We start from the raw sequence: 25,466 nt of genomic DNA on the forward strand, positions 1-25,466 counted from the left end.
GCAGTGGATGTAGGAGAGCGATGTAGAGCAGCCTTGGAAAGGCTCTGAGGTTTGGAGGAGCTGGGGAGGAGAAGTCCAGGAGGAGAGCACTGGGGGCAAAGAGGGGCTGGGGGGCTTTGGCCAAACATGGGACCACACGTGTTTTCATGTGGATGTGGCACTTTGGGACGTGGGTTAGTGGGACATTGGCAGTGCTGTGGGAACGGTTGGACTTGATCTTAGAGGTCCTTCCCAATCTAAGTTATTCTGTGATTCCTAAATCTGGGGGTGTCCCACAGGCTGTGGAAACTGCCTTCCCACAGCCCTGCCTGCCACTGGGACACCTGGGAGCAGCCTGGGCCACCTTCCTCCCACAGCTTCCCTTCTCCACTTGATGGAGATACTGGAGTGCAATTCCAGGCCTGAGCTGGATCTTCCCCTGCCTTATTGAAAATCACACCCAAATTCCTGGATCTAGGAAGGTCACAACCAAACGTTTTACTCACTTCCCATCAAACTGACACCATCCCTGCTGACCTGGCACATTTTTGATCCCATTAGCTGCCTCTGCTTTGCCCCCGGCAAGAAGCGATCGAGTTTCATTTCAAGGATTTATCCCTGGAATTTGCAAACGGCTTCAAAAACCCAACCAAACAACTCACACAGGATGTGACTGCATCTGGGTTTCCTTAACAGCTCTGTCTGCAGCTATCCTGGGTTGCTCCAAGCCCCATCCAACCTGGCCTTGGACAGTTCCAAGGATCCAGGGGCAGCCACAGCTTCTCTGGGCAACCTGTGCCAGGGCCTCCCCACCCTCGTTCATGAAATGGCGAGGAGGCTGCGTTTGGTGATGGATACTCATCCAGGAGAGGATGCCCAAGGGGTCTCGGAGGATGGAGCAGGAAAACAGCAGGTCCTGCTCAGCGTGGGGAGCTGTAGGAGTGATGTGGGTGGGCACTGCCCTCCCACGCATCCACACAACACGCGGGAGCGGCGTCTTGTCCCTGGAAATGGCAAGGGAGGGGAACAGGCTTGATTTTTAAGCGAAAGGATTTGTGGTAACGAGCAAACCACAGCTGGATGTGACGTCTCTGTGCCTGGCCTTTGTGTCCCTGGTTGCCTGTCCCTGTCATCCCTGTTTTCCCCACAGCAGCTGGACGGGGTGTGTGGGGGGGGAAGAGCGAAAGCTTTGGACGGTGTTAACCCAGGGAATTGCAAAGTGAGAGGGAACAGGCTGTTCCTGGAGGGGGACAAGCGAGGAGGTCAGGCTCTGGAACGGTGGCCCATGGACACGGTGTTTCCCAGGATTTGGTGTCCCTGGCGGGGGGGCTGTCCCACGGACACGGTGTTTCCCAGGATTCGGTGTCCCCTGGGAGGGGCGATGTCCCACGGACACGGTGTTTCCGAGGACTCGGTGTCCCCTGGAGGGTGTTTCCCAGGATTCGGTGTCCCTGGCGGGGAGTGTCCCACGGACACGGTGTTTCCCAGGACTCGGTGTCCCCTGGGAGGGGCGATGTCCCACGGACACGGTGTTTCCCGGGACTCGGTGTCCCCTGGAGGGTGTTTCCCAGGATTCGGTGTCCCCTGGGAGGGGCGATGTCCCACGGACACGGTGTTTCCGAGGACTCGGTGTCCCCTGGAGGGTGTTTCCCAGGATTCGGTGTCCCTGGCGGGGGGGCTGCCCCACGGACACGGTGTTTCCCAGGATTCGGTGTCCCTGGGAGGGGCGATGTCCCACGGACACGGTGTTTCCCGGGACTCAGTGTCCCTTGTCCCCAGGACCGAAGGTGGCGGGGGCGGGGCCGATGCCGAGGGGGCGTGGCCGGGGTGTGGCCGGGGCGTGTCCCCGCCGTGTCCCCCCAGCCCCGCCCCGGGCGCGGTCCCGCTCCGGCTCCCGCTGCCGCCGGTGCCGCTCCCGCCGCCCGCGGGATGTACGCCGGGAGGAAGAGGAAGAAGCCGGTGCCCAAGAGGTGGGTGCAGGGAGGGGGTTCCCCCCCGGGGACTCCCGGGCAGGGCGGCCGAAAACCGGGCAGCGGGAGCCCGGCTGGATGCGGGGAGCTGCCGGGAGCTGCCCTGGTGGGAGCACCGGGGGAGCGGCATGCTTGGGTTACTCGATTTTAATTAGGGTTAATTGGAGCTAACGCTGTGTCGGCTCTGGCACGCTGGTGGGAAAACAGAAATCCCAAGGATGCTCGTCCTGAATCCCAGTGAGGAGCCTCGCTGGAGAGTTTGGGCTGCTCGGCTGTGATTTTGCAAGCTGGGCTGGGTTTCGGTGCCTGCCTAAATCAAACGTACAACGATTACTAATTGCCAAAACATCTCAATTCCTTAATAATTAATTACCACTCTGCTCAATAGCTGTTGCATAACATCCCCCCCGGTGTGTGCCCGGTGTTTCCTGGCTCCTTCATGCCTTCCCCCCACCCCGAGTCCCGTCAGCCTGTTTAACCTCAGGCTTGCAGGTGCATAGGAAATCAAGGTGGATATATATTTTTGGGAGGCCGTGGTGGGGACGGATGAGCTGAGCTCAAGCGTGGGATGAAGGTGGGAACATCGACATTATAAACCTGTGGTGAAAAGTTAACTCAGAGCCTCTCTCGGCTATTTATTTGGGAGTCTTCCTGTGGAAACATGAAGGGTGGTTGTTCTGCCTCAAACCTGTCTCCTGTTCACCTCGGAGCGGCGATTCCACCCCTCTGGCATACCGGACTGAGGGTTTGGGCTGGATTCGTGTGGCTCAGGGTGTGGGAGAAGGTGTCTTTTTGGAGCAGAAGGGCCCTCGTTGCCTGGTTCTGCAGGGTCAGCCTTGGGAATGGGAAGGGATTATTCTTTGTGCCCGGTCGGATCTTGGGGCGGGATCCTGCCGGGAGAGGCTGGGTGGAGCGGGGCTGGGGGCAGTGGGATGTGCAGCCAGCCAGACGGGGTGGGGAGGATGGGGTGAGGGACTTCTCCGGCCCCTTTGCAGTTTGCCCAGGGCTTTTTACTTAAAAAAAAAAAAAAGATAAAAAGGAAATTAATAAAGAGCAATATATCAGCTCAGGCAAACTCCACTGCTGGGAATAATATCCCTTGGTACTTGCCAGCTTGCAAAAGGGACAAACTTCCTGCTGGGTTCCCGTTCAAAGGGCAGCTGGGGAAAAACAAACCACAGCATCAGCATGGCCTTTGCCCCACCGGGAGCAGAGCTTTCCACCCGGCTCCACTCCGGCCCCTCCACTTGGGGGTCACCGGCTCACCACGGGCCCCATGGCACAGTTTGCAATGTTTGCATGGTTTGTAACCATTTCACAAGGCTCCAGCAAACAGAACAGGGGCTCAGACCTCTCTGAAACACTTTTCCTTGCCTGATGTGCAGGTGTTGAGCAGCTTTGTTGAATGCCAGGGCTTGGTGTGCTGTGCTGGGGCACCAGCACTGCCTGGGGCACCCTGGAGGGGCTGGAGCTCTGCCCTGCAAAGAGGGGGCACTGGGGATGGAGGTGGTCCAAAGAGAAGGGAATTGAGACAGATTTCAAACATCTAGACCAGTCTTTACTGTTTCCATGAGCCATTTTCCTCACTGTCACCCCCCCTCTGAGGGTGCCTGCTGTGTGCTGCAGCTGGGGACATGCAGGCACAGAGATGCTGGGGTGTCCTCCCTCGGCCTTGGGGTGCCACCCCCTGTGCCTCAGCCAGGGGACTTTCAGTGCCTAGCCAGACTGTCCAAGAGATCCCATTACAACTCTGTGTTTTACCCACTCCTGTGCTCATCTCCAGTCTCGTTTTCTCTTCTTTCTGGCTGTTTGGGGGCTGGATTTGGAGAGCGAGCGAGCTGAGGAGTTTGAGGGGTATCTGAGGAAACTCAGACTGATTTGCTTCACCTCTTTTTTGTTCTAATCAGAGTCAAGGGAAAACTGTTTTTATTTTTTTTCCTTCCTGTGCGTGACTGTGATTTCAAAAGTGTTTAATCCACTAGATCCATAAAAGCCCTGGTGCCAGTGTGTTTTGCCCAGCTTGTATGGACGAGTTTGGTGCTGAGTTGTTCCAGTGGTCCTGAGTGAGGATCTGGCCCTCCTGATGCTGCTGTTACAAACCAGCAGGATTGAGCTTTCCTGGGGAAATGGTACAATTTTCCATTCGTCCTTAGGAGACCCCTTGGTCACTCTCTGAGCTGAAAATTCAACAGGCACCTCACTGCAGTTCATTTAGTGCTCATTTCCCTTCGTGTCACACTTGCGAGCAGCCCTGCCAGATGAGATTGGAGAGTGGTGGTGGAGGAGAGAGCTTAAATTGCTGCTAAATACTGGCAGATCCTGTTATCCAAAGCTCCTTTATGGAGAGAGGATGCCTGGGGAGGGGGAGTTTGTGGTTAGACAAATTCCATCAAACAAAATGAGGTGCGTGATAAGAGATGCAGCCAAGCCAGATACAGAGGGGGGGGGGTCTGAAGGGTTTTTCTTCAAGCTACGAAATTCAGATTGGCATTAAAAAATGAAGCAGACAAGGTGACATCCAAGACTCATTAAAGTTGTTAACTGAGCTCTTGCTGCTGTGCAGGGCTTTCGGCTGGAGCGTGTGAGATAACTCCAGCTGATAGAGATGGCATCTTGTGTTGGCTTGAGGCAGAGCTGCTCTCGTGGACACTGTTCCTTCTGCAGGCTGAGGGTTGGTCCCAGGGCCTGTCTGGCATCAGATGCTGTTTTAGTTTAGAAATACCCATCTGAAAGGAGCAGAAATCAGAATAGTGGAAGTAAACAATTTTTTTTTGCATCTACTTTGCTTTTTTTTTTTTTTTTTAATCGTCCAAGTCGTGGAATCCCAGAATGGGTTGGGTTGGAAGGGACCTTAAAGCTTGTCCCACCCCACCCCCTGCCATGGGCAGGGACACCTTCCACTCTCCCAGGTTGCTCCAAGCCCCGTCCAGCCTGGCCTGTGGGCAATCCCAGTGTTATTAAATGTCCTTTGCCTCTCCCAGCCCCAAACCACCACCTGCTGAGGGTGTGAAGTCCAACCCCTCCAAGCGGCACCGCGACCGGCTCAACCAGGAGCTGAACAAGCTGACGGGGCTGCTGCCCTTCCCCGAGGATGTGCGCTCCAGGCTGGATAAGCTCTCCATCCTGCGGCTGGCCGTTGGATACCTGAAGGTCAAGAGCTACCTGACAGGTGAGTGTCCATGTTGTGAGGGGGGGAAAAGCCCCTGGGGTCAGTCCCCAGGGGACTGCACAGCTCATGCCCCACCCCAAGCTTTGGGAGGGAAAGCTGTGTTTCCTGAAGATGGGATGGTGGTGAGATGTGGGATCGGGCCCTTGGGTGCTGATAATGCAGTGTTGCACCTTTAGCTGAGGTGCTGGACTGAAAATGCCCAGGAAAAGTGGGCAGGAAAGTGCCTCATCTCCCAAAATGTGGTGGAGTTGGCAGTGGTTCCTTGTGGGACCCCTCACAACACACGTTTTATCCGTGTCCCCTCTGGAAGAGATCATTGGAGGGGTGATTCTGGAAGGAAAGCCTGTGTTTGTTTTCTGGAAGGAAGGAATCACCCTCATTTTTGGATGTCACACATCCAAGTCTGGTTCTCTTTGGTCAGTTATGGGTGCTTGGTGTCCTGGAAAAGCAACATCCCTGGGACAGGGAGACCACCTAGTTCAGCCTTGGAAACTGAGGGTTGGAGAGCAGGCAGGGGAGTGACTGGGGAGGGGTTGGGGGGTGTTGGGAGCAGAGGATCCCGACCCCATCCCTCTTGGAAGGGGTGACTGGCAGAGGAACATCACTATGGATGGAGGGAGCTGAGACCTCCTGCAAAGTTCCTCCATCTCCATCAGCAGCCATCCTCCCTGTCCTTTACGTCCAAACACCCTCCTTTACTTCCAAAAACCCTCCTGTGTCCCGCTCCCACCAGCCCATGGTGAAGAAGGGAGTGATGTCTTGTTGAGCAGCAACATTTCCCTCATCCAACTGGAATGGCAGTTTAAAATTACATTAAGTAACTATAAATTTATAATATAATACCTATTCCCTGTTATTATGTTCCATATTATGTATTTTCATATTTATTCTACATTTGGTATTCTTATATTTATTCCTCTCTCTCTATCCTTCCCTCCCTATTCTTCTTCAAGCAAATCTTTAATTCTTCTTCAATCCAGTCTCACTCCAATCTTCAATCCAATCTTCTTCAATGTATTATAATTACAGTATATATAATACGTAAATTACAGTATATATCATATTTATCATATCATATAAATATGGTATATAATATGATGTATAATTATTAAATTATAAATTGAATTGAACCCCCCCAGGGTCTGTAGGCTGCTGGACCTGGCACTGCTGGGTTGATGGTTGGACTCCATGATCTTGGAGGTCTTCTCCACCCTTTATAATTCTGTGGCTGGGCTCCTTCTCCTGAGGCTGCAGCTCACACATGGAGCTGCAACGGGGGGATCTCTCCAGCAGAGCTGGTTTCCCGGGTGGGACCCAGAGCAGCTCCATCTCCAACTCCCATTCCTGGGCAGTGCTGGAGCATCACAACGGCAATGCCTCTGGAATGGCCTCGGAGGTGGCTGGCAGAGCACCCAGTGTAGCTGAGCGTGGTGGACCCTCCTCCTTGTCTGTGGTCTCGGCTGTTCCCTGAGCACCTCTGACGTGTCTTGGGAGCTGCTGAGGGCTGTGCTGGGCCTGTGCTGGCTGACTGGCTGTGAGTGAGAAAGGCTGTGACCCAGGGGGTCCTTCCTGGGAGCAGGGCCCCAGAGGATGTGGTGGAGGCATGAAGAGGCACTTGCAGCAGAGGGAAGATGTCTTTGCACCAGAGAGGTGATTGCTGCACACATTGGGTGTGCTTTGGGCTCCTCAAAGCCGAGGATGGACTGAGAGTGAGCTTTGCTGAGTGCCTATTCCTCTCTTACCTGCTTTTTTTGGGAAAACCTGGGGAATGGGGTTCAGTTCCCACGTGTCTGAGATGCGGGATGGGTGGCTGGGAAGGAAGGCAGCCGAATGCTGTGATGGCAGGATGTGATGTTTTGGGGACACCACAAGTCCCTCTGTCCCAAGCGGTGCTGGCAGAGCATTAACTCCTTCCTGCTCCCTGACCCAGCCACGGGCTGTGGCACCCAGCACATGTCTGGGCCAAGAGCGGAAATGGGGGTGCAGAGCCTGGCTGGGGGGAGTCACCACATTCCCACGAGTCACCAGGATGTGGGGACAGGGACATGCTTCATCTCCAGTGCCTTGGGCTCGATGGAATGGGTGATGGACACTGGTGGAGGCAGAGCATGTGGAGGGCAGGAAGGCAGCAGCAGCTTTCTGTGCTTGGAGGCTCCTGTTGTGTCCTCTCGCCCCCGCAGACTGAATAGACTTGGCTCCCTCAGCTTTTGCCTCATGCCCAGCCCTCTGGAGCTCTCCCAAGGCCCTCTCCAGCTGGGATGCTGGTCTCCAGGAGGAGACCCCGGTGCCAAACTCTCCGGATGGGACCTGTGCCTCCAAGCAGGAGCTGGTTGCTGCTGGCTGTGCTCAGCATGTGCTTCCCAGCGTGAGAGCTGCTCTGGAAATGCAATTGGCATTGCAGGGATTTGTGTTCCTCCTTGGAGACCCGTCCTGCCAGGCCAATTACTCCCATTTGGCCACTTGCCTTTGATTTCCAGCTCCTTCCCCTTGCTCTGCCCTTGTTTGCCCTGAAGTTCATCGTGTTTGACTTCAGATCATCCCCCCGATTCATCAAGGTCTGCCTGGTTCCAGCCCTGCCCGATGAAGCCCCGTGTCGGCTGCAGGTCAGGGCAGCCTGTTCCTGGCTGTTCCTGCTCCTGGTGTGTCCCCTCAGGCATTCTGGGGGGACGTGGTGAAGCCCCTCATGCTGTGCTTTCTGCTCCAGTCTTGCTTCATGCAGGCCCCTCTCCTGCAGCAGGAGAGCGTGGCATCACCTGGTGAGCTTCCCTGTCCCTCCCTCCATCCACAGCCCAAGTGTGGCCTTATCTCCAGGCGGGAGACAGGGGATATTTTGATAGACTGATAATTGCCTTATCTCCAGACAATTGATAGACCAATTGCACGTGGGCTCACAGGGTGATGCCCTGAGGCTCCTTTTCTTCTTGTGCTGCACTTCCTGTGCTCCCTCCATGCCTGGAGTGGAGCTTCCCTGTGTCGCCTGTGTCAAGCCTGGCTGAGGGAGGGGGTTCCAACCTTTTCCAGCTTCTCTGGTATTTCTGATATGTGGGTACTATATGCCTTTGGCTCGGGGACTGACCTGTTTAATGGGGTGTAGGAAGTCAGGCATCAGGGTCTGGGGCAGTGTTTGGGGTGGGACAGAGTGAAAGACAACCCGTAGTGGGTTTGAATGCTGGCATCAGTGCCTGCTTACAGGGTGGATATTAGGGAAAGGGTCTTGCATCTGGGTGGGACCCTGGTTTCCATCACAGGGTAGTGACTCACTGCACCATCTTTTAAAGTTGCTTTGCTTTTAAATGTTCTCTCTTCTGTCCGTGCTTTAGCGAGAAACCAGAAAATTAGTACTTTGCTGGAAATGCAAACCACTATGCAAGGCTCAGGTGTAGAGAGGGAAGCCCTCAGAGCTCCCTCCATGCCTCCACAGGCTGGTTTTGGGCACACACATCTGCTGTAAGTCCTCTGTCCCCTGCTGCAAGTGCTGCAGGTGTTGCACAGCTCTGGTGTCTCAGTTTCTCTGTGCAAAATAAAATAAAAAAAAATAAATAAAAAAAAAAAGGAAATTTGGCTTTTGAGTTGGGTTGGTTTTGGCTGTGACCCTTGGACTGACTCTTCCCCATAGTCAGGAGGAGGAATAGACCCAGGAGTCCAGGTTTCCCTCTTCCTTTGCTTTTGGCATGCACTTATCACCAGCTGTGGGTGATGCCCTGTGGGTACCTCGGGGGGGACCTGCCATAGCTGAGCACTCCTGTGTTTGCTCTTCTCACCGAGCTGAGGCTTCTCCACCCTCCCCAGGCCAGAGCCTGCTTTGGGCATCACTGAACTGTCACAGAACCATAGAATGGTTTGGGTTGGAAGGGACCTTAAAAACCATCCAGTTCCAAATCCGTCTTACCGGAGGTTATATGGATAAAACACAGCAAGGTGGGGGCTCAGGGCTTGGTGTCTCCCGAGCTTTGCTCATCAGAGCCAGCCTCTGAGTGCTGGTGGATAGCGATGACAAGCCTGGTACTATCAAAACCTGCCTTAGAGGCACTCTGAAGGTTTTGTCACTCGTATAAAAATGGACTGAACCTCACTGCCAGCCTCCTGCTGAGCTCCTGTCTGCAGACTGTTTTGCAGTGGTTGCTACTTGGACCTGTGTGATGATCTCCCAGACAAATCTGGAGTGACTTTGCTGATCCCTGTCTCTTTGAGAGCAAGTGCCCCAGGAGAAAAGCTTGTCCCTACGTTGGCAGTGCTGCGACTGCCGCGGTGCTCTGGGCTCCGTGTGCTGTGACGGGAGCCCCACTTGCTGCAAGCAGTGAGAGCTCATGAAAGCTTGGGTGGGTTTTAGTGCTGAGCAGCTTGGAAAAGCTGCAGCTGGCTGGAGAGCTGTGCTGGGCTTCGTTTCCTACAGTTCCTGTGACAAAGGAAGCAGATTCTGGGCTTGCAGATGTGGCTCTGCCAAGGGTGAGCAAGAAAATGGGGCTAAAAACGCTCTGTGAGGTGGAGAGGGTGTGCTTAGGGGATGTGCTGCCATGCCCTCTTCCTGGGTCACCCAGGTGGAGAGGTCTGCAATAGGGAGGATCACAGAGTCCTAGAACAGTTTGGGTTGGAAGGGACCCTAAGGATCATCTCCTTCCACCCCCTACCGTGGGCAGGGACACCTTCCACTAGCCCAGGTTGCTCCAAGCCCCGTCCAACCTGGCTTTGGACACTTCCAGGGATCCAGGGGCAGCCACAGCTTCTCTGGGCAACCTGTGCCAGGGCCTCCCCACCCTCCCAGGGAAGAATTCCTTCCCGATATCCCATCTAACCCTGCCCTCTTTCAGAACCCATGGAAAACCCTCTCCTGCTACAAGAGCCTGGCAAAGCTTGGGATGACTAACAGCTCCTAACAAGCAGAGGATAGTGGGGTCCCTCCCCGTGCCCCCTGGCCCACACCCAGCCCAGTGCCAGCCTGGGGCAGGAAATGCCATTGGCCACGTGTGGGCCACACATGTGCCCTGGCTGTGTTTACCTTCCTTCCAAACCTCCTCCAGACACATCTGGGCTGCTGCCCAAGCGTGAGGGAGGGCAGGGTAGTGTCCTGCACGGGCTGTGACACGTGGCAAGACTGTCTCCTGCACATCTGGCTTCCCACAAGGGTGTGCTGGGTGGAATATTCCTGCCACCACTGGCCTTCGAGTCCTGGTGGGTCTCCATCCACCTGCCTGTGGAGGAGTGCAGGATGAATCCTCCTAGACCCCTGCTGGACATTCACCATCCCTGCACTGGTGCAGTTAGGAAGGTTAGATCCAAGATCCCCATCTGTGCCAGGGACTGGTCCTGGGAAACCCACTGCAGCTGACCCTGCTGGAGCAGGGGCTTGGCTTAGGAGGTCTCCCCAGGTCCTTTCCCACCACTGGTGCTGGTCACACCAGGTTCCTTCCCAGTGCTCCACTGCAGGGCAGCTGGCACAGGTCTCACTGGGCAATCTCACTGCTGTCAGTGTTAAATTAGCTTTTTTGTTCATCTCCTCGTGTTTTGTTGTTGCCATGGGCCAGAGCTGCAGGGGTCTGGGCCTGAAGCAACTGATGCAGTGAAAGGAGTCAAGTTTAAATCTGTCCCTGGGTGAGGTCCTGCAGGACTGTGTGGGATGAACGTTTGCAGCAGCAGGTTGGAGAGGCTGGCATGGGCTTTGGGGATGCCAGAGCTCTCCTGGGCGTTTCTGTGCTCCTTGGGAAATACTGGGTGACTTTTCCTAACAGGTTTATAACCTGTGGCTTTGGCATTTGTCTGTTTTACTTGGATGGCATGAGCCTGCTCTGCTTGGCAAAATGCCTTTGTTAAACAGCTGGGGCAAAGGCTGGTGCTAATTTGACAGGGTTTGGGATCAGATCCAAGAGGAAGACAGTTGTGCATGGCTTGGTGTTGCTGGAGGAGCTGGGAGCTCCTGGTTTTTTGGTGCCAGGCATCTCTGGAGCCAGTTCAAAGGGCAATGCTTGCCGTGGGCAAAGCCTGGCACCTCCCACCAGTGTAACCCAGCCCGTGAGAGCACAACTGACTCTGGGGTTGTCACCAATAACCCTTTTTTTTTCAGTGCCAAATCCATGCCAGAGGCAAGGGATGTGTGACAAGCAAAAAGTGGAGAGATTGGATTGCTTTGCTCTTTTTCCCTTCTTTCTCCTGCTTGAGGGCTTTCCTCCACTGCAGGGCTTAGAAACCCCCTTGCAGAGGCAAGAAAGCCCCCAAGGGGGGACGAAAATGTTACTGATCCTGTCTGGCATCTTCCCTGGCTGAATGAAAGCCTTTTCAGTCTTTGGGGATCACACCAGTGCAGGAAACCTCCTCCAGTGCTCTCATGGTGCTGGGGTTCAGGACAGAGCTGGATTTTCCCCTCCTATCTTAAAACTTACACACAGAGAGCCCTTATCCAAGCACTTTGAAAATAGAAATTATCACCAAATTGCTTCAGCAAGCACCTGGAATTTGTCTAGTATTGCAGATGACTTTTCTCGTGGTCTTTTTCGTGGAATTACGGAATCATTAAGGTTGGGAAAGACTTCTGTGATCATCAAGTCCAACCATTAATCCAGCACTGCCAAGCCCACCACTAAATCATGTCCCCAAGCACCACATCGTCGTGTTAATTCCCATTTATTCTCAAGGATGCACAGCAGGAGGCTGGAAAAACTGGGCACAAACAGCAAAAGTGCATCGTCCTTTTCTCTGCAGTTGTTTCTATTGCTGGGGGTACATTATAGCTTGGATACGTGTTGGACCTGTTTCCTGTTGGATGCTGTAAGCCCACAGCAGCTCTCCCCAGCTCTCCCTGCAGATGCTGCTGGCGGGCACTGGGAGAGAGCTGGAGACCACACGTTCCCGGGATGTGCGTCCTTTCAAATCACTCACTGCCCTTTGGGAGCTTTGTTTTGGAAGAACTCGTTCCTTTTTGAAACCCCCTGCCAGCCTGCCTCGTTTCAATGCTTCAGAGGGGAGTCAGCACTTCAAAAGAAATCAGATTTAAAAAAAGAGCCGATGTTTCATTTTGAAATTATTCCGCTCCATGAAGTGTAAATTGAAGCCAGACCCACGGTCCAGATGGGCTCGGGGTGTTTGAACTTGGGGATCACATGGCAGTCATGTGAGAAGGCTTTTTGTTTGGTGACTCCTTGCCTTTCCCAGAGGTCTCAGATCCCCTGGCCTGGCTGATCCACCTCTGAGGGCACAGGATGGGAGAGGGCAGAAGATGTGACTGATGGAGAAGGTGGAGGTGCTGCCTGAGCATCGAGTTTTTGGGGAGGCTGAAGTATCCCAGCTCTCTCACCGACAGAGATCGAGGATAATTCTGCTTCGTGGCCTCAGAGCATTCTCCCCACTGCTCTTTGTGTCACCTTGTGCAAGGCCTTCAGCTAATTCCCTTTGCCCTACCTTTGTCCCTGCCCTGCCTGCTGACAGCCTGTGTGGGCGGGCCCTTGTCCCACGTAGAAATACATCCCAGGGATGTTTTGGCCCAAACTGGGTTTTAATACAAACATGCCAAGCCATCAGGGGGAATGCCTTTGCATACTGATGGTTTGATGCAAAGCAAACTGTCTCATGGCAGCGGTTTCACGTGGAACTTTTTGGGGTTTTGAATTATTTTGGCTTTGAACTTGGTGTTCCCAGGGAACAAACCTTTAAAACCTTTTGATGGTGGAGCGAGAGCTTCTGCCATGGAGAAAATTAAACGTACGGTCAGGCTTGGGGTGGTTTGCATTGCATGAGCTCTGTAGGGATATGTTCCCTGCCTGCCTGGGTTGGGAAAAGCCCAGCTTAAGTTTGTAGGCTGTGGGGGAGAAAAGAAGGGAAGATGGATCTTGAAAGGAGTGGTGCAAGAAATCCGTGGTGGTGGGAGCTTTGCTTTGTAGAAAGGCCAGTGAGTGTCTAATGGGAGAGCTGTCAGGGAACTTTCCTACCACTCCCCCAAATTCAGAGGAGTTTTCCCCTTTGGATCCACCCAAGGTCACACAGCACCATCTGACCCACCAGGGCAGGCAGTGATCCCTGCTGGGATGTGGATCCCACGGGATAGGTGAGCTCTGTCTGACTTTGGGGCGCTGTGGGAGCTCGTGGTGGTGGCAGAGGTGGGTGGTTCCTACATGGGGGCTGCTTTGAGCTTTATCTGTGTGGGGTTTTTTTGTTGAGCTGGCACAAAAACATGCCTTGAAATTGTCCTGAGTTTGGACTGAGGTTTTTCAGTGAGAATCAGCAGATGAAGTACCACGTCGGGGATGTCCCTGGGAGCCTCCCTCCTCCTTCCTGTTCCCTGAACAACCAGTTCTCTGTGTGTCCTCTGATGCCCAAGGTCCTGCGACCAGGGCAGGAGGAGGTTTCATGTTGGTTGCACCCAAGGGTGTTGCCTTGAAGGCCTCTGGGAATGAAGCATGAGGCAGCACGTGAATCAGCCTGGGGAGGTCATGGCAACGAGTCCTGGCAGCTGAGAGCTGCTCAGGTGTCCTGGGAGAGTCGTGGACACCAACCCTCTGACCTGCTTCTGAGCAGCCAAAGGGAGAAAAAAAATATGGGTAATTTGGTGGCATCTGGGGTGGCTTGGAAAGGTTTGCCTCCATCCTTCTTCAGCCCTGAAGGGCAGGAGAGCTGAGAGAGCACCCCACTGGGGTGGCTTGAAGCAAACTCCAGCTCTACCAGCCTCTAACCTGCAGAGTTATTGCTGTATTGGGTGTTGTTTCCCAGCCTGGCCATCCCAGAAGCACTTAGCTCCCCTCTACCCTTTGCATCTCTGCCTCAGACCTTGGCAGAAGTGAGGTTTCCCAGAAATGGGATCAAGCAGGGAAAAAAATCTCTGGGAGGAAGCCTTGGGCAAGTTGTGCATGGCTCTGTCATGGGCTCTGTGCCAGTTCCCACTGGTCTCTCCTCCCTCCAAGCCAAGTCCACGGGCTCTGGATGGTGTAGTGTGGCTGCATGAGCAACCCTGGGGTGGGCAGGAGGAGGGAGAGGCTCCTGGCTTGCCTCTTCCACACTGATTTCTTGCCTTCTCTCTTGCAGCCACAGCTCCAAAGGCTGGCAGCTGCCTGCTGGATCAGCCCAGAGCCCCAGGGGGGAACAGACACACGGACCTGCAGGTCGACAGGGAGCCGTTTCCTGAGGGGGAACTGCTGCTCCAGGTAATTTGGTCATTTGGGGTCTTCCCAAGCAGCTCTGGAGCATGTGCTCCCATCTGTGGAGCAAGGAGAGACCCTGCCTTGCCTGGAGCTGCTTCCCTGTGATTTCTGCAGGCACTGAGCACCCAGGGACAGAGACCAGTGACACTGCCTGGCTGGGACAGGTCCAGGTCCCCATCCCACCATTCCCTCTCATCCCCACTACCATTTTCTGCCCCTTTGGTTACACTACAGCTCGTGGACTCAAGCTCCATCCCAGCCAAGAGGTTCAGAGATATCCTATGGTGGTGTAGGGATTGATCCCTCATTAGTCTCCGGGGTGGTGTGTTCCTGATGTTCTGGCAAATGCCGAGAGGAGAATGGTGATAGCTCAGGATAAAACCTCCCCCAGGAACTCTTTGCTCCACCTGGGGCGTTGCATGAGCTCTGTAGGGATATGTTCCCTGCCTGCCTGGGTTGGGAAAAGCCCAGCTTAAGTCTGTAGGTTGTGGGGGAGAAAAGAAGGGAAGATGGATCTTGAAAGGAGTGGTGCAAAAAATCCGTGGTGGTGGGAGCTTTGCTTTGTAGAAAGGCCAGTGAGTGTCTAATGGGAGAGCTGTCAGGGAACTCCAGAGCACGAGGGGCTGGTGAACCAGCTACCCCAGAATGCTCTTGGTTTGGGCTGCCATTTATAGATGTGAGCTGGAAGAAACTGGGATGGAAAGGTCACATGGAAAGGCTGGTTGCTGAATAAACACCTGGGCATGTCAGCTTAGCAACCCTGCCCTTGGGGGCAGGGCAGGTCTGTACCAGACCCTTAACTGCTCCCTGTTCCTGTCATTGCCTGTGCCTGTGCTTTCACAGAATCCCAGAACAGTTTGGGCTGGAAGGGACCTTAAACCCCATCTCATTCCATCCCCCGCCACAGTCAGAAACACCTCCCACTATCCCAGGTTGCTCCAAGCCCTGTCCAACCTGGCCTTGGACACTTCCAGGGACGGGGCAGCCACAGCTTCTCTGGGCAACCTGTGGCAGAGCCTTCCCACCCTCCCAGGGAAGAATTTCTTCCCAATGTCCCATCCAACCCTGCTCTCTGGCAGTGGGAAGCCATTCCCCCTTGTCCTATCCGTACATACCCTTTACAGAGTGCCTCTCCAGCTCTCTTGGAGACTTTCTGGGCCTTCACTCCTCTTCTGCCACCTCTCCAAACACCAGCAGATGGATGCTTGGCTCCTTGAAGTCTGCCTTCAGTCCCTTCAGCCCAGAGCTGTGGGGGCGGGCGGGTGGGAGCAGAGCCCCAGCATGAGGCTCCGTGTGGGATTTTGGCGAGGCAGCGACTCCTGGGAGCTCAGTGTGACTTCTGGCCGTGGACCTCAGACCACACGAGGGCTCCCACGTGGGCTCCGGTCCCAGCTGCCTGCACGTGTGACAGTCACGGAGGAACAGCTGGAATAACACCATGGGGAGCCCGTGGTTGCCCCAGTCCCACGATGGAGCTGCTCCTGAGCCCTCTCCAGAGGTTTGGAGTTGGACCATCTGATGGCAATTTGTTGATCCACCAGAGCCTTGGCAGCCTCGGGTGATTGAAGGCATCTGGAGAGCTTATGAGGTGTGAGTGTGACAGAAATCCCCCACTGAGCTGCCTGGTGGCTGGTTTTTTTTTTTCCCAAAGAGCATTTTAATCAGATATTGTAATTTGCAGAAAGCTCTGACTCAAGGCCCCTCGGGGGGCTGCAGCACACAAAGGGAAGGATCAGTCCCTCAGCAAGCTGGATGTGTATGTTAGGTTTCCATTTAGGGTGCTCTTTTCCTAATTTCTCTCCATCTGTTCACTAATAAATATATTACAGACAAGAGCAAGGGGCAAGAGTTACTGTCTAATGCAGTGCTTTGCTTTTGGTGGAAATCAGTCTGAAATGGTCACCAGGTATCTCTGGATCTTCATCTTGCCTCGTTTACTGGGTGTTCACTGGATGTGTGAGCTCCCCTCCCTTTACCCCAGCCATGATCCTCTAGAGTTTTGGAACAGTTTCCCTAATTTGTAGTGAGGCCCTGGCACAGGTTGCCCAGGGAAGCTGTGGCTGCCCCATCCCTGCAAGTGTTCAAGGCCAAGTTGGACAGGGCTTGAAGAAACCTGGGCTAGTAGAAGGTGTCCCTGCCCGTGGCAGGGGTTTGGAACAAGGTGGGCTTTAAGGTCCCTTCCAACCCAGACCACTCTGGGATTCTTTGATGTGTCAGGGCCTTCACAAATCTGGGATCTGATATTCCAGATTTTCCCACCTCTTTTTATTTCAAGGTGGGTGTTGGTTTTAGCTGCATCACCATCTTTGAATGATGTTGGTGACTGGGTTTGGTCCTACTTTGTGTCTGTTGTGACGAGTTGTTCGTGTACCCTCGGAGCCAAGAGTGGCAGAGATGCCCTCGGGTGCTAAGGGTTAAAAAGCAGGTTTTGGAGGGGAGGAAGTGACTGGAGACAGTATGGGGAGAAGACATGGAAAAATAAGCTTGTATAACCTCTATTTTGGATGAAGAGCAAGGCTTGAAGTGTCTTTGGATGTCATCCTTAAAATTAATGAGTGGATAAATAGGTCAGGTCAGGGAGTGACTGGAGTTTGGTTGCTATCTTTGAAGGCTTTGTTAGCTTGAACTGACTCCAGGCTTATCCAGGAGTCTGCAGGCTCCTGAATGGCTCAGAGCAGCCCTTCTTCCCCCTACACACCCATTGCTGCTCGTTATTGAAGTTGTAAGCAGGTTTTGTTAGAGGAAATCACAGAATCATAGAATATCCTGAGTTGGAAGGGACCCACAAGGATCATCCTGTCCAAAGCAGAGCCCCAGAAGAGTGTAGCTGTACCCAGCTGGTGCAGCTGGAGAGGAGGAAACCAACTCTAGATCTTCCATGAAACCTCTTCTTAGCTGGTCCCTCTTGGTGCAGGAGCTGCCCTGCAGTGAGAGGCCTTCCATGACGGGTTTGGAGAAAGTGGTCAGTCCATCCCAGATCACTGCTCATGCTGGGGACAAAAAGACCAACAGAATTAAGTCCTGTGTGGTTACCAGATGCTTTCCTTCTTGGTGGGGTTCCTTGTTGATGAAGAAGGTCCCTTCCTGTCCCCCTGATGCTGAAGAAACACCTGAGGAATTCCGTCTTTCAGCAGCTGGGTTGAAGCTGGGGAGGGTAACTCTGGCTCAACTTCTGCTTTCAGGCACTCAATGGCTTTGTCATCGCTGTGACAGGAGATGGCTACATCTTCTACATCTCCCCTACAGTGCAGGACTACCTGGGCTTCCATCAGGTGGGTACTGTGTTTTCCTGGCATGCAGGTGGATGCACTGCTTGTCTGGGAAGGAGGTGCTGACAGCCATGCTGGCATGGCTATTTCTTCTCCCTTCCCAGCTCCCTTGGGTCCCTTCTGATGCACATTCCCAAATGAGTCACGTTCTCTGGGGGCTGTGAAAGCCAAGAAGTGTGTTTGTGACTTTAGTGGGAACAGATGCCAGCTGAGCCGTGGCAGCTCTGTGTCCTCTTGCCTTTGTGTATGAGAGGGGTGTGAGATATTCCTTGTATCGTCCTGCTGGGCACACATGCCCTCACTTAGAGGGCTGAGGGAATCTCACCAACAAGCAGTGTCAGTGCCCTGAAGGACTGTGAGTTACATGGGATGCCAAGGAAAAGCAGGCCTCTCCCCACATCCACCCTCTTACCTCTGATTCCCCCCAAAATCCAGCTCCTTTGGCCAAAGGACTGAGGCAACAGGAGGGTTGTGAGGCTGCTAAACCTGTTTCATTGCAGGGATTCCTGGAGGACCCGTGGAGACTCATGGTGTTTGCTTCTTCTTCCTCTCTTTGCACCCTTTCCAAGCTCCCTGGGATCCTCATGGCTGATGTCCTAAGTCAAAACTGCTGTCAGGCAGCAGCTTCTCAAAGTATGCCTGGTTAAGCAGGGGACTCTCATGCAACATGTTCCTGAGGGCAGGGACCTGGCAGACGATGGCCTATGCTGCCCGTGGGCTTGGCAGGACCTCTGGGATACAGATTCCCATGGGTTTCGAGTAAACAAAACCTCCAAAACCCTTTTTTAAAACAGCAAACTCCCCTGCCTAAGTCTGAAAACAAAAAAAATTGTTCGGTTTGGTCAAAATGTACTTAAAATTGTTTTTTACATTGATCCTGTGGAATAAATTTGCGGAGAACCAGGGATGGCAATGCAGGAGAGAGCTTTGTGTGCTGTTGCAGACCAGCATCTTTTACTCCACAAGCCAATCCCCTCGGGCACTCCACAGCCTGTCTGGTGCTGTGTCTGAATTTGGTCCTGAGAAGACACTGCAAGTTAACATGGGTTCGGCCCACAGATGGGCAGCACACCTTCCCAAGGAGCAGGGGCTCCTGTGGCAGGGGAAGGAGCTGGAGTTTCAGCATTCCCTTTAAGGACTGAGAGCCAGAGCCAGGGTGAAACATCCAAGGAAGGGCTGAATAACACTAGGAGAACCTCAGCCTTGACAGTGTGGGGAAGAGGCTAGAAGGCTCTGCTTGGCTATGGCTGGGGAGTGCCAGGGAAGCAGGGAGTGTGTGGTCCTGAGCAGCCAGGGTTACCTGGACATCTCCCTTTCTACTGCTTCTAGAAACCTCTGAGCCATCCCCGGGCAGACCCCCTCTCTGCTCCCTTTCCCTCCTTCCTGAGCCATGCCTAAAAACACAGCCAGTCCTGCTCCTTGCTGCCCAGCACACGAAGCTGGTGGTGTTTGCCTGTTCCTTACACTCCGTCACTCCACTTTTAGCAGCCACGAAGGAAAACCCCGGGCCGTGTCCTCCTCCAGACACCTCTGCCAGGCTGTCCAGGAGCTGAGGCTCTTCCCTTGTGTCATTCCAGTCGGATCTCATCTACCAGAGCGTGTACGAGCTGATCCACGCGGACGACAGAGCCGCCTTCCGCCGCCAGCTGCACAGGCCCCCGGCGCGCGCAGCCGACGGTGAGCGCCGGCTGATCCCTGCGGGAACACCCCGGCTCCAGCGGGTCTGAGCTGTGAGCTCAAGGTGTGCAGCACAGCTTGGAAAGCTTCCTTTTCCCTTGGGTTTTCCAGCCGTTCCCACTGAGCAGCCACCGCTGGCTGGATGCAGCGCCACGTCCAGCCCCCAGCACGTCCGTCCTGAGGAGCAATCCCTCACGGAGAGGAGCTTCACCTGCCGCTTCCGCTGCTTGCTGGATAACTCCTCAGGATTTCTGGTAAGGCAGCCCCACGCTGGGACATCCCTCTGCTCCCCTTCTGCCCACAGCGTGTTCCCTCAGGGCCACTCGTGTCCCACAGGGGTGGAAGCACAGCCGGTTCCCACCACCCTGTTTGCTTCACTCCCACATGTTCTAATCCCCCCCCTTAGGCCTTGAATTTCCGTGGGCGCCTGAAGTTCCTTCTCGGGCAGCAGAAGTCGGCATCAGACAAGTCCCCCGTTGCTCTCTTTGCCATTGCAACACTCCTCCAGCCGCTCTCCATCCTGGAACTTCAGACCAAGACGCTGATCTTCCAGACAAAGCACAAGCTGGACTTCACTCCTATGGCCTGTGATTCCCGGTAGGCCATCTCTCACCTTCCCCATGGCAAAATCCCTGGTGCTGGACAGAAAATTAGACCCTGTGGGAACAAGGAATGTCTGAGCCAGCTCCCAGGGCAAGGTGCCTGATGCTTCTGTCGCTCCACTGCAGTCCCCCAGTAACACGGGGAGCAGGTTAACTGGGCACCAGTGCTTCCTGTCTGCTGTTGTTTAGCCCAGCAAACCCAGCACAGGGTGGTTTTGTGGAGGAGGGGATGCAGCTCAGCCCGGGATGGAGAGTAGTACCAGCCAAAGCGGGAGGCTTTGGCAGGGGATCACGTCTGACCGGTAGGGTGCAACTGTGGGGGATCCATCCCTGGTGTCCCAGGGTTTCTGTGCTATTTCCAGGGGGAAGGTTGTCCTGGGATACACGGACAGGGAGCTGTGCCGGAGGGGCTCCGGGTACCAGTTCGTGCACGCGGCTGACATGATGCACTGCGCAGAGAACCACGTGAGGAGTGAGTGCTGGGGGCTGTCGGGCTGGGGGGTTTGTCAGGAGCTCTGCACGTGCAGCTCTGGCCAGGCCAAACCATTGCTCCTCAGTGCTGTCTGTACCAGAGCTGGAGTGGCTGCAATAAAGGCTCCTCCTCCTGGGTGAGACCTGCTCGGGGAGCTGGCAGAGAGGCAGCATCCTGCACCTCCTACCCCCAGAGCACGGGCACGAGGTGCTCCTCGGCCTCGTGGCACCTCGCACGCGTCACTCGTGTGCTCCCGCGGAGGAACTCTGTGTGTGCCACCTCTCTTGTGTCCCTGCCCCAGTGATGAAGACGGGGGAGAGCGGGCTGACGGTGTTCCGGCTGCTGACCAAGCAGGGCGGCTGGCTGTGGGTGCAGTCCAACGCACGGCTCGTCTACAAGGGGGGCAGGCCCGACTTCATCATCTCCCGCCAGAGAGCCCTCTCGTGAGTATCCCTGGCTGCCTGCCCCTGCTCTCCTGAGTATCCCTTGCTCCCTTCCCCTGCTCTCGTGAGTATCCCTGGCTGCCTGCCCATGCTCTCCTGAGTATCCCTGGCTGCCTGCCCATGCTCTCCTGAGTATCCCTTGCTCCCTTCCCCTGCTCTCGTGAGTATCCCTTGCTCCCTTCCCCTGCTCTCGTGAGTATCCCTGGCTGCCTGTCCCTGCTCTCTTGAGAGTATCTTTGCCCCTGCCTCTTTGCCCCTGCTCTTGAGAGTATCCCTGGCTCCCTTTGCCTGCTCTCGTGAGTATCCCTGCTCCAGGCACAGGGAGGCCATGAGAGTGGAGGGAAGGGTGGTTGGGGGGCACAGTTGGCACTTTGCAGCACGTGCCCTCCTGCAGCATGAGTGAAACGGCTCTGAGGAGGTGGGTGTGGACATGGTCCTGCCTGGAGTGAGCCCTGGACACTCAGCCCTTCCCTGAGCCATGCAGACCTCCCCACAGGCAACCCAGAGCCCCCATCCTCCACCAGTCCAATCCAGCACCTTTCTTCTCTAGAAAAGCCAGGGCAGGGCTGTGAGCTCCTCTCTTGCTGTCAGAAGGGTGGTTTTGCCTGGCCCAGAGGAGAGGCTCATGCTGTTTCCATCTGTTTTTTCCCTGAAGGAATGAAGAAGGGGAGGAACATCTGCGGAAGAGAAACCTGCGGCTGCCTTTTAGCTTTGCCACGGGGGAAGCAGTCTTGTATGAGAATGACCTTCCCGGGTTCCTGGACCCCTTCCAAGCCAAGGAGGAGTTGCAGACACAAGCAAATTCCCACTCAAAGCAGCACTTGGTAGACCCCAACTCTCTCCTTGGGGCCATGATGAAGCAGGATGCATCCATATACAACTCCCACACTGATAACGTGCCTCAGTTCTCCTTGGCAGATTTCATCTCTGAGCCCGAGGGACTGGGCAGGAATGAGGACATCAGTGATGCCAAGGAGGACAGCGACTCCCTCCTGGTGGTGATAGAAACCCTCTTTGAGAAGAGCGAGGTGGAGGGAAATGTCTGCCAGAGCCTCAGCATGGACCACGCAGAGCTGCAGCAGTGGGAGGAGGCTCTGCTCAGCTTGGGGGCAGAGGAGGAGTCGCCGGCTCAGGGGGTTGGCCAGAGGCCAGGCACCGAGGTGACATCCTGTGTGGAGCAGATGCTCCTCGGGGAGGATGCTGGGAAGAGCACGGACTTCCCACACTGCAACGAGGAAAACAGCGTTGTGGCTCGTTTCCAGCGCTGCTGGGCAGCTAATTCAGTGCCTCAATCCCCAGCACAGCCCCAGGCCCCGGGTGCACAAGGAGGCCGAGGTGCTGTGGTCTCTGCAGGCTCCGTTAGCTCTGAGGTGAGCTCAGCTCAGCCAGAGCAGCAGGTCCCGTTTGACCCAGCCGGGCTGGTGGGAGGGACTGTGCTGGGTGTCCCGGTCCCCAGCACCAAATCCCCTGTAGCACTTCAGCGGGCAAGCCAAGTGCTTCAAGCAGAAGTTGCCCCCTCTGCTCCTGTGGATAACGCTGTTCCTGTTGCTCAGAGCCATCTGGGGTGCCAGCTGCTGGGCTCAAGCTGCCCGCCTCCCGTGCACTCAAACACATTAGTGACTCGGTGGCACCATGTCCCGTTCCAAGCAAACCCGGCTTTGGGTCAGAGTGCTCCTCCTGGAGGCTGCCCATCAGCAGCTTGGATGGCCAGAGCTCCGAAACAGCTGGAAGCAGCAGGAGCACACGTGGAGTCCCAGACTCTGCTGGCTGGATGCCCCGAGAGCCCCCCGGGGGCCGGGCTGTGGCTGCCACCCCCCTCCCAGCCTGCTCCTTGCCCTGCCCAGGGCTTGCATGAGTCCTTGTTCTCAGGGGATGGGAACCTCCGTGAGGAGGAGGCTGCTCTCCCTGCACAAGTGCCAGCACCCTTAGGAGCCAGGCAGCTGCCAGGGAATGGTGGCTTCCCCAAACAACCCCTGACACCCCACTTAGAGCCCAGCGTTTCCTGGGAAGGGGAACAGGCAGTGCTCCGAGAGGCCAAGTGGATCTCGCAGCACCAGCTGTGGCTCCCCCAGGCTGGGGCAGGTCCAGTGCAACACAGTGGGCTCCTGCTGGCGTCCAGCACGGCTCCCAGCACCCACCGGATGGACCGTGTTGTGCCGCCGGAGTGCCAGTATGGAAATAGCCTTCTTAGGCAGGAGACCAATTTCCTCAGGGACACCTCCAAAGTATCCCTTCCCCAGCAGCTGGGTGCCTTGCCTTGCCCCAGCGAGAACTACCCCGGAGCATCCCGTCCCTCGGCGGGCTCGGTTCCGAGGTGCTCAGCAGCTGCCCCTGGGAAGGGGGGTGCAGGAGCACCCCCGTGCTCGGAGCGGGGCCCTGGCTGCCCGGCGGGGCCCTCGGTGGGTGGGCAGCGGCTCTGTGCCTGTGACATCCAGCCCAAGGTGAGGTGTGAGGGCTGCAGGACATGAGGGGTGCCCCGGCTCACGGGGAGGCAGCGAGGGGAGCTGCCAGGGGCTGCAGGCACACTGGCCTTTGTGGGCAGCCTGCTTTGAAACACCACTGTGAACTGGGAGCCGCGTTTTGGAAAGCCACCAGCAGCTGGGGGCCCTCCTCATACCTGCAAGCGGTGCCCTGTGCTTCCTGGTCACTCAGCATTTTGTCTTCCAGCGCTGTCAGGCAGTCGAAGATGCAGTGGTTTGGACTTTTTTTCCCGTGAGAAGTCTTTCAGGGAGATGCAACCATGCCAGTGTGGAGGTTTGTGGGCTCAGGGGGTCCAAGGAAGGACACTCTGCTCGCCTGGCCCATGTGCTTGGGGCAGCCTCTTGCAGGTGGACCTGCTCCCTCGCATGTAGCACTGCAGGTAGCACTGAATGGCTGTTTCTTGACTCAGTGTGGTCTCCTCATCACCTGTGTGTGTGGACCACCCTTGTCACGTTGCTGTTCAGTCCTCTGCATCATCCCCACCTGCCTGAGTCCCTCTGCTCCCTCCCTCCTGTGCTCTCCATCTCCTCCAGAGCCCCTGGTGACCCAGTTTGTTTAGAAATGGGATGTTACCAAGCACTTTGAGAAGCTCAGCAGCACTGAAGGGTCTCGGTGGGAGGTGGAGGTGGTGAGAGCAGAGGCATCCTGGCGGTTTGGGCTCTCCAGCAGCCTTCCTGGGGAATTTGGGGGAGGTGGGTACTAGGCTGTTGTGACCTTTCTGGGATGCAGAAGCTGCTCTTGGTTTTGTCAGTGGCTTGTCCTCTCCTTCCTCTCCTGCTCCTTGCGGTGCCATCGGATGGAGGAACGATGGGGTTCCTCCTGTGGCTTTGCCAAAGCAGTGAGAAAGAAGGGCAGGGAGGGATGCAGTGACCACTGGCTGCTCTCCAGACCCACTTCGTGCCCCTCAAAGCGCTGTCCTGGAGCCAACAACAATCACTTTGTTGAATTCCCTTTATTTTCTATATTTTTAACCTAAGATGTGAATTCATTATTTTTTTTTCCCCCACCGTGGGGCACATCCTCCCAGATCCATCAGGGAAACCCACAGAAGCAGCAGTGATGGGGGAGGGTGTGTTCGATTTGAGACCACACTGGAGTGCAACGTTGTGTCAGAGAGAGGACAGTGATTGGGGATCTTCGTACCTTCCCCCCGTGCACCCATCACCCTCAGCATCACATCTGCCTCTCACACCACTCTTAAGCATTTACCAAGCAAATTAAATCAGGTAATTAGTGCAGGGCCAGCAGCCAGGCAGTGTGTCCTGGTGTGGAGTGGCGTTGTCTCCCTGGATCTCTTCCTTTGTATCCTGCTTTGCCTCGCTGTACCAGGGCTGATGGGGCTTGGGAAAGGTTAAGCTCCTGGCTGCAGGCTGGGGGCAGAGAGATGCTGAAATGTGCCAGACCCCTCCAAAGTGGCCTGGAGGAGCACTTCGGACAGGACAAGGAGGTAGCTCGCCATGATCCAGACCCAAAAGGCAGCAGGATGGACTCTGCTCACCAGCCTCTGCTGTCCTGGCACTAGAGAGATGATGTGAAACACGGGGTGCCAAGGGCACAGGCTCCAAGGGTCACCTCGGGGTGGGGGCACCCACGAGGCTCTGCTGCCTGGGGCCCTGACAGATCCCCTGGTGCTCCGTGACTGGTGTCTGATCTCTTCATACCTTGTGGCTGTGCACATAAAGTCTGTTTTGGTGGCAGTGTCTCATTTTACGCTCTGTGATTTCTTTGTGCTGCTATTGGCAGCCGGATGATGCCGAGGAGAAAGAGACATTCTAAGACTCACCCCCCTCCCCGTGTTTGGTTGTGTATTAAAAGGCGGTTGCTTTGTACGGTGGTGATGTTTGTTTTGACCTGAATCAGTGTCTGCCAATGTCCTCCCCGATTGAGCAGGTGCTGGGAAAAGCCCGGCCCTGGTGCGGGCTGTGTGACACACTCCAGAGGTCTCCAGCCCCTGTGGGCACAGGCAGCAGAGTGGTGTGACAGTGTCCCCCTGTCGCACCCCCAAACTGCCCTGTCAGGTGCTGGGGCTCACAGGTGGTTACACTCGATGCTCACACACACACACACACACAGGTTCCCGATGTCACTGCCATGCAGGGACTGCAGTGACACCAGTGCTCCCACCCCTCACCCGTGTGGGTGGGGGGCTCGCCGCCCCAACCCCGCCGCTCCCCCTCAGCCTCCATCCACCTCTCATCATCCCTACACCCCTCCTCACCTCTCAACCCCCGTTCAGCCCCCCACCTCCTTGCTCATCCCATCCATCCTCACCCTCCTCACAT

At 55.5% G+C, this 25,466-nt stretch overlaps 1 protein-coding gene across 1 annotated transcript; it reads left to right on the forward strand.

Moving 5' to 3' along the window:
• Nucleotides 1-1,908: 1,908 nt before the first annotated feature.
• LOC113995240 (aryl hydrocarbon receptor-like) lies at nucleotides 1,909-25,013 on the forward strand. The gene is made up of 10 exons (XM_027735111.2): nucleotides 1,909-1,949; nucleotides 4,931-5,118; nucleotides 14,125-14,243; nucleotides 17,423-17,512; nucleotides 19,087-19,186; nucleotides 19,298-19,440; nucleotides 19,593-19,783; nucleotides 20,151-20,260; nucleotides 20,562-20,703; nucleotides 21,359-25,013. Exons 1-10 carry the CDS (start codon nucleotides 1,909-1,911, stop codon nucleotides 23,169-23,171), a joined length of 2,937 nt encoding a protein of 978 aa, XP_027590912.2. The 3' UTR covers nucleotides 23,172-25,013.
• Nucleotides 25,014-25,466: the final 453 nt, after the last annotated feature.

Source organism: Pipra filicauda, unplaced genomic scaffold, assembly GCF_003945595.2.
Source record: "Pipra filicauda isolate LSUMZ 115617 unplaced genomic scaffold, ASM394559v2 scaffold282_size1924045_pilon, whole genome shotgun sequence".
NCBI lineage: Eukaryota > Metazoa > Chordata > Aves > Passeriformes > Pipridae > Pipra > Pipra filicauda.

Excerpts from the sequence above, each read along its gene's own strand:
- LOC113995240 (XM_027735111.2), top strand. The coding sequence starts at position 1,909 with ATGTACGCCGGGAGGAAGAGGAAGAAGCCGGTGCCCAAGAG. Across the intron at positions 1,950-4,930 it reads AAGAAGCCGGTGCCCAAGAG|CCCCAAACCACCACCTGCTG; the intron begins GTGGGTGCAGGG and ends TGCCTCTCCCAG. Across the intron at positions 14,244-17,422 it reads AGGGGGAACTGCTGCTCCAG|GCACTCAATGGCTTTGTCAT; the intron begins GTAATTTGGTCA and ends TTCTGCTTTCAG.